Below are 8534 nucleotides of genomic sequence, written 5' to 3' on the forward strand. Positions count from 1 at the left end.
CAGGCCTGTCACACTGGGATGTTATGGAGCAAAAGTCCCTTGAGGTCACCTCTCAGCCTGTTTGGGTGGTCACAGCCCAGGCTGGTAGCACAGAACCCCCACCTGAGTGGCTCAGCCTCAGTGTGAAGGAAGCAGCTCTGAGTGCTGGAGGCTCTGTGCCCAGAGGGTGGCTGCCACAACACCTCACTTGCCTAAGCAATAAAATACACACTGGGTAATATTGTGGCTTTTGCCTTGTTGGTTTTGGTGTTTTTTTTTTCTTCTCATGAATGATGCCAGAATCTGTTTTGGTTATAAAATGACTGTTGGAGTCCCAGGTTACAGGAAGGAAGATGCAACTTTTGACTTCTGAAGTTCACTGATGAAACAACACTTGGTTAAACTTTCCTGCAGTGGCAGGAACATGCAGCTGAGGTGTCTGCCACCACCACAGTTCTCCCCCCTTGGTCCATGAGAGGGGATTACAGAGAAAGCCAGTTTGTCAAGGCCTCATCTGGTGAGAGGCTGTTCCTTGTTACGTGGCAATTCAAAGTGATACAGACTGTCTCATTCAGGTAAATAAAGGAAGATTCTTTATAACTTCTTGGGAGACTGGAGTTTCCAGGGTGGAGAGCCACAACATAGGCAGAGGGGGTGGCAGGAGTTCTTTCTGGTCTTTCTTTCAGCCACCCTTGCCTTTGGCACTGGAGATGATGTTGGCCAGTGGTCAGAAAGTGAAGACAGCCCATTTCTGTGTCCCCTCACGAGGAGTGAAGTGTCTCCTCCCCTCTCTGTTCCAGGTAGCAGTTTTGCCAGAGACCTACTTTTGACAGCATGGGAGGGGAAGGCAAGATACTTGTGGTGAAGCTCTCCCTTCCTGAGGAGCACCTGGCTGCTAGGCACTGCCCTGCTGGCTGAGTACCCAGAGGCACTGCTGCTGGAACAGGCTGCAGTGGTTTTTTAACACCAGCAGCAGGGCTTGTCCGTCGGTGTTCCAAACCTTACCATGCCCAGAAGGGTCTAGACAGGGAAGGTTCTGGGGGGAAGTGAGAGCAGCTGGGGCCCATCTGGCAGTGCCCCAGCCTGCAGCACTGCTCCCCAGTTCTGAGGCAGGTCCTGCTCTGCAGGCTGCTGGGGCTGGGGGGGTGGGGAGGCTGGAGGGACGGCGGGCGGCCGGGGGTGGGAGCAGCGGACGCAAGGCGAGGGCTGACGCAGGCACTGGTGCTGGGTGCTGGCCTCTCCCCCTCATTTTGGGGGTGCCACTTGACTAGCAGGGCAAGTTTTGGATCCGAGCGACAGCTTTTGATCTCTGCTTCCTGTGGTTTCTCTCTGCAGAGCACTGGGGGAGAGCTCTGCTCTCTGCTCTGCAGGGGCTCTTGCAGGGCAGTTTGCTCTGCTGTTAACATTCAACGCAGAGGAGCTCAGCAGAGACTGGGCAGTTGTGAGGACTCCAGCTGCAGCTCTGGGACAACGACCACCTGAGCTCTGGTGAGTTAACTTCCTAACTACATTAATTACAAGTCTTTACAGGGCAGAAAACTGAACCAAATTCTCATGATCTTTGGGTGTTAACTGAGCTAACTGCTGCTGCAGGCTCGGGTGTCACTGCTTTTTGTTTGCTGAAGTCACAGTACAGAATTACCCACTCTTGATGTTTCTGCAAATGTTTCCCACTAACTTCTGGTTACAACAGAAACCTGTCATGCTTATGGGCTTGTTTCCCAGTCACTGAGGAACCCAGGTCCAGCAGTAGCCCAGAAGCTGACCAACTGGCTAACCCTCCATTAGCACAAGGAACAACATGTGGGGGGGGTTCTGTTTTTTTAAAATCCCAGAAAAACCTGTTAAAAATAACCTAAAGACATTTAATTATCCCTCTCTTAGCACCATACAACGTACTATCAATCAGTGGAGAACTTCTGTACAAACTCCCAGCTTGAACCATTTTTTTGGATGTCCACCATCAATACCTCTTCATTGTCATTATTCTTTTCCTTTCCATCTTGTTGCATGACTAATTGTTTTCAGTTGATTCAATTTGGATTTCCAATACATGGGCAGATCTGTCTTTCTGGTTGCTTGGCAGGGAAGCTTTAAAACTACAGCCAGAAAACCAACTCTAATCAAGAGTGAGAAAGATTCAAGCTTGGGGTTATAGGAAAACATTTCTAATAATTTAATGAACTCAAAACCAGTGGAAACTTTGATCTATGCTAATCAACAACCTTTGTTCAGAAACAAGTTCACTGGTGCTTTTTGGTTATTTAGAAGAAATAATAGTCCTCCCTTCCCTAAAAAAAAGAAACAGCAAACCCCAACAAACAACAAAGTAGCTCTAGGGAAGCTGAATTTGGAATTTATCAGACTCCACACTTTGAAAGTGGCTGTATACTTGGGGAATATGTTTAGTCATAGACTCTGTCACTTCTGTTGGCTCTCACAGGGAATGAAAACGTTTTCTAACAGACTGATGTAGCTGGTGGGGTCCTGCAGTGCCCATGTAACTGGAATTGGGCAGAAGAACAACTTGTAAAATACTTCCCATCAGTGCTTTAAGATTCCCACCCCTCTCCCACTGTCCTGAATTCTGCTGTAGTGAAGCTTAGGTGGGTTCATGTCCTGTGAGGGGCTCTCTGGGATGGTGAGCACCACTGGGGACAAGCACCTCTGAGAAGCTTCACGTGCTGCTTCCCAGGAGTTGAGGTGTCACATCTCCCACTGCATCCCCCACGAGGTGGGGTCCCGTTTCAGAGGGGGATTTGGGGGATTATGGGGCCTACAGGTGCCCAGAGGAAATGGTGTCAGGGTAGTGATGGTGGGAGCAGCTCCTGTGCAAGGCCTCGTAGCCACGCTGCCAGGGATCCCAGTGGAATCAGGTCTGGGCAGCCCTGCAGGACCTGTTTTGCCATCTCACAGGCACCAGGCAGCACTAAGCACATGGGGACCCTCATGTCCAGCTCCTACAGAACCTTGGGACAACGTGTCTGCACTCTGCAAAAACTCCTTGTGTCTGTTTTGGAGCCAGGACCTGATGGTGTCTGTGGCTGCCCTGACTCTGCTTGTCCTGTGAGAAGCAGCAGCTCTCCAGTCTCCTCTGCCCACCCTGCCCCTTTCAGGACTTTAAAGGCCTCTGCTTTATCTTTCCCCACTTTCAACACTACACTTTGAACCTAAACAGGCTAGATGTCGAGTAGCTCTTGCTCCAGCAGATAGATAAAGGTTGTCTCAAGTCCTGGGCTGGTTAAAGTCACGTCTCAGCTGTGCCTGGTTTTGGATCAATGTCCCTGTGTACAAACCCCCTGCAGCTAGCTGAAAGACCTGAGTAAGCAGGTATGTGTGCCTGCCTACTTCAAGTGAAACCTTTTGAAATATTTTGTCCTTTCTAATCTTCCAGTTATCATCTTGGGTGCTTTCAGCTTCATTCGACACACAGCTATGGGAGGAAGTGTGATTTCAGAGCTTCCTTTGGAAAGTACCCAGTGACCTTTGTGCTTCTGTGCCTTGAGTGGCTCCACTTAGAAGAGCTGTGTGTGCTGTAGGTGGGTTTAATTTCCCCAGGTTCTGTTTAGAGAAGGTTCAGGGTGCTGTAAATTCACCCAGCAGCTTACACAGAGCCCTCCTGTTTGTGCATGAATGCCAGCTAAGGTGCACGAATGGATTTTGGGGGCTGCTGGGGGAACTGCTACTTCTTTCAGTATTGTCTCCCTGTGATGATTTTAATGCCAGTTAATTACTTATTCTCCCTTACAGCATTTTCCATCTAAACCAGACCAAGCACAAACCTCTGAACAGACCTCACCAGACTTAACATGGCTCAGTTTATAGCTTTAACCCACTTGAGATGAAATAAAACTCAAGAACCACCCGAGGTAGGGGACTTTAAGCCCTTTCTCCCATGTTGGACATCCCTACACTCCAGCAGAAGTCATGGCAGATATTTCCTGGACTGAAGGAGCCTCCAATGAGACAGTTGGGGATGCCAGGTCAGAATTGGAAGCAGGCTTCCAGTACTGCTTGTTTACTGTCATCTACAGCATTGTCTTTGTGCTGGGGCTGACAGAAAACGTCCTGGCTCTGTACCTGCTGTCCTGCAGAGCGAAGGACGCCTCCCCTTCCTCCGTGTACCTGATTAACCTAGCTCTGGTAGACACCCTGTTCGTGTGCATGCTGCCTTTTAAAATCCATTACCACCTGAACTGGAACGACTGGATCTTCGGGGACGTGGCGTGCAGGGTGACAGGGACACTGTACTACATCAACATCTACCTCAGCATTGCCTTCTTCACCTGCATCTGCCTGGATCGCTACGTGGCGGCGCTGCACCCCTTCGCCTACCTCCGCCTCAGAGCCACACACCACCTGCTGGTGGCCACGGCCCTCTGGGTGCTGGCCCTGGGGGTCACCCTGCCCCTCATCCTCGGGGGTCCCCTCCACAACGGCGGCGTGAGGAACACGACTGCCTGCTTTGAGAACTTCCCCCTCAGCAGCTGGACGCGCCGCATGGCGCCGTACAACGTCCTGGCCTTGGTGTTTGGGTTCGTCATCCCCTTCTCCATCATCCTGGTCAGCTACCCCCTCGTGGCCAAGAGGATCTCCCAGACCAAACACAGCGTTCGCAGGAGGAAGGCCCTGAGGACCATCTGCATCATCTTGGTCATCTGCACTTTGTGCTTCCTCCCCTATCACCTCACTCACTTGCTCCACTTCCTGATGAGGGTCCAGCTCATCCAGAACAAGTCCTTCACCGACCTCATCTACAAAATGCGGAGGGTCACCCTGGCCCTCGTGAGCTTCAACTGCTGCCTTAACCCCCTCTTGTACTACCTCACCTCTTCCAGCAAGCAATGGCTCCTCAAATTCAGGCTCAGGTTCAGGTCTAAAACGGTGTACACCATCTGCGACCAGAAACTCGGGGAGTCCTTCGGTGTTTATCAGCTGCAACAGAGACAGGGAAATAAACACAGGGGTGGAACCAACTGATCTACTTCAAGGGAGCACAGTATTCATCTCTCCAACTGCTTCTATGAAAGCAAACCTGTGAGACCTGCCATTTTTTTAATACAGTGGTTGTTCTACATCAAGGCAACGCAGGAGGGAAGTGCCCAACAGTTACTTATCTTTATATGGGGGCTGTATTACTTGGGGGCTGTATTCTCTGACAGGCCCAGAGAGCACTGGGTGAAACATGCTGTGCTCACATCCATTGATGTGTTGCTCTCCCCTCTGTTTAATTTTGGGGTTGGTAGGAGAACACAGGGCTTTTCTCTGGAAAGCAGTGCAGCCCAGGAAAGGGTTACTTGAAGGAAACCAGCCTCCTCATTGACACTAAGTGAAAGGCAGTGGATCAGGGCAGCCCTCCTGGCTTTGCCCTATTTTGGAGGGATCCTGTGTTTTCTCCCTGGGGTACACTGTAGCCAGCTGGGTTCACAAACTGCTTTCTGCCCACATTCCACAGCCAAATAAGGGCTCCTCATCCCTTCTGAATCAATGGATGGGCTTCCTTGAGAAGTATTTCAGCACGGGGTTTCTAGCATTGTGTGCCTGTGGATTCAAACTGGACATCTACTACTGCAAGTCTGGAAGAGAACAGATCCAGGTGTTTATCAGTCAGCCCTGTGCAGGATCAGGGGTGAACAAGCCCCTCTGGCCACACAGCCCCTGGGGGAAGTTGGTGTAGGAGCTGGCACAGCTCCTTGTGCCATGCAGTCCTGTTCAAATGTCAAAGCTCTCTCTCAAGTCACATTCTGTGATCAAAACACAGTATCTGACCTAGTTCATCTCTTCTCTGAACAGAACCACACAGCTTCTGAGAACTGCTGAGCTTTCCACCACATGAAACACGAGTTTTGGAGAGAATTTATCATCTGTGGGTTATCAGTCACAGAAACCCCCTGGCCTGGCTGACAAACCTGCTCCAAAGCCAATGGTTTACCTGAGAGGATGTGACTTTTGTTAACAGATCCACACACAGTCTGGTCTGTTTCTTCCCACGCCACCCAGACTTCTTAAAGCCTGGAGGAATTTTTAAATAGACGTGAGAAAACCTACAGAAACTTTTCTAAAATATTAAAAATCATGATTCCTGTGTTCCTCTGCCTGACTGGGCTTGGTGAGACAAAGTGCAAACCCTTGCACCTGTACCATGGAGACAAGGAGACCCTCAAGGGGCTTTCAGAACAAATTAATCTTTTACCTTTCACAAGCAACTGCTATTTTTGCCCCATTTACAGGCAGTGCAAAAAATCCCAACACTGGAGGGCTCTTTCTAACTAAGCACAACTTTTATGTTGTACACAAAGGAAGAAAAATGTTGAACAGACTCTGTCCAGGGGCACAGCTTTTTAGCAGCCTTGTCAGAAAAGGAAGTGTAGGTAATTTCCAAAGTTACTGCTGGGTAAATAGCACGTTTTGGGCTTTCTTGCCTCCATTATACTTTGTATTTTAATTGTGAAGCTTTGAAAGCTCCTTGTTTCACTCAGGGGTTTGAGCTGTGGGAGGGGAAATACTGAATCTCTCTTACCTCACTGTGTGAGCCACTCAGAACTTGCTCCTCAGGACTCCTGAAGGGCTGTGCCAGCTTGCTGCAGAGGTTTCCCGTGGGGCAGATCAGCACACACTGTCATGGCAGTAACTGCACAAACACTGTCATTCCTTTATTAAAACAAAACTTTGACAATATAAACAAAATAAAATGGAAATCTCTCTGAGCTGCTGCCACGCCTGCTGCTGTGCTGCTCACGAGGTACTGGGGGGCAGTCCTTTCTTCAGAAGGGAGGTGAGATAGCTGCCCAGCTCCTCATCCTAGAGAGAGGAAAGAGGAACAGGATGAAAGCAATCTTCTACCTGACTCTCCCAATTGGGGCAGGAAATTTGGCTCTGCTACCTAGAAATAGACTGAAATAATTCCTTGACCCAGCAAAATGTAATGCTAGGAGGATTCACAAATGGAAACCAATGCACTTCTGGGTGTTCCTTCAAAACACCAGGGTACAACTACCACTTGTCAAAGTAGGTGTCTGGTCCTGAGGTGTCTCTTGAGGAAAATAACCATATTTTTTTCTTGAAATCAAAGAATACAGAACCTTTTTTTTTCCCTTTGCCCTCAAAAAGGCATTTTCTTGCTGTAAAGAAAGCTTTGAAAACTACTGGCATAGGAAGTAAACTTTTGAAAGGAAGAAAACACAACCACCATGTCTAATCTTACTACAGTTTGTTGTTCACCAGCTTTCTGCTTGTTGTTTAAAGTTAAAATTACAATATAAAATGCCTCCATGCTCTGTATGGCAGTAGCAATGCAGCTCATTAGAAGCTGGATACTATCATGTCCTCAGAACACAGATATAATTGTAACTAACTGTATTACACAAGTGTAATTATGCCACATCAGTTCCCTGGACTTCAGTGGTCTCAGAGACAACTGTCTCAGTTTTGCTACTACACCTAAAACAGCAAAGAAAACAGCAGTGACTTGTCTCATCCTGTCCAACAGCTTCAAAAGCAGAGTGATGAAGACACCCTGAGAGTAGCAACCCACCTTGTGGGACAGTTTTGGACTGTAAGGAGTTAAGATCAGAGCTGCTTGAAAAGGGTGTCTGAGTATTCCTACCTGGTAAGTCCAGGATACGAGCAGAACTTTGGTTCCCTGATCCTCTGAGTGAGCTGTGGCCTGGATAAGAATGGACTCCACTGTTATGGAGCCATCAGGGAGATGCTGCACTGAATAATCTTTCAGGACCCTGGTAAGAGAGAAGACAGATGGTTTATTTTGCATACAAGCTGAAGGGTGGGTCACCTGCTGTAGCTCTGAATCCCAAACACCAGCACGTTGTTGCTGCTTTTAGCTGTGTCTGAGCCAGTACCCACTGCCCAAGGAAGGGAGAATGGGGCTGATTATATTAACCCCATAGGATTTCCTACAGAGGTATTTCTGGGTTTCATGACAGCTGTAGCTGCATGCTGAACCCTGTTCAGCTAAGCAAAGGGCTACTCACAGAACTATTGAGCTGCCCCTAGGAAGAAAAGTGTCTACAGTTTGTCTGCTGCTGGCTTTTGAATAGCTTTAGGAGGTGTCCTGGCTCTATGCTTGAAGGCCTCCAAACACTGCACTAACTTCAGCTAGAAGCAACAGCAGCAAACCAACGGGAAGAATGATTTCAGGTGGGCTGCTGTAGCTGGGCAGAGCCAGGGGCCTGCAGGCTGCACAGCAGCCTCTGCCCTTGCAGCACAGCCACTGCCCCGGGCACCTCGGCCACGCAGGCTCCATCCAGAGCAGCTCTGCCTCCTGGGCTGAGAGAATCTCCTCGAGCCGCTCTCCAGGACGGGCCTGGGGGGGCAGAGAGGACCTCTATGGAGCAGGCCAAGCTCCAGCCCTCCCCAGGGGGCCCAGGCCGGGCAGGGGGCTCACGCTCGGAGGTGGTTGTAGACCCGCAGCGCCGTCTCGTGCTCCTTGCGCGGGTCCTGCAGGTGCACGCGGCAGGTGAAGCGCAGCTGGTGCTCGGCCAGGCCCAGCTCCTTCAGAGCCTGCTCGGGGGACACCAGCCTGAAGCTCTGCAGGG

General features: G+C 49.7%; 1 protein-coding gene across 1 annotated transcript; it reads left to right on the forward strand.

The window, feature by feature from the left end:
- Positions 1–3906: 3906 nt before the first annotated feature.
- On the forward strand, positions 3907–4959 carry LOC103774277 (lysophosphatidic acid receptor 6-like). The gene has a single exon (XM_008941668.1). It carries the CDS (start codon positions 3907–3909, stop codon positions 4957–4959), a length of 1053 nt encoding a protein of 350 aa, XP_008939916.1.
- Positions 4960–8534: the final 3575 nt, after the last annotated feature.

Source organism: Merops nubicus, unplaced genomic scaffold (genome assembly GCF_000691845.1).
Source record: "Merops nubicus isolate BGI_N331 unplaced genomic scaffold, ASM69184v1 scaffold6936, whole genome shotgun sequence".
Taxonomy (NCBI): Eukaryota; Metazoa; Chordata; class Aves; order Coraciiformes; family Meropidae; genus Merops; species Merops nubicus.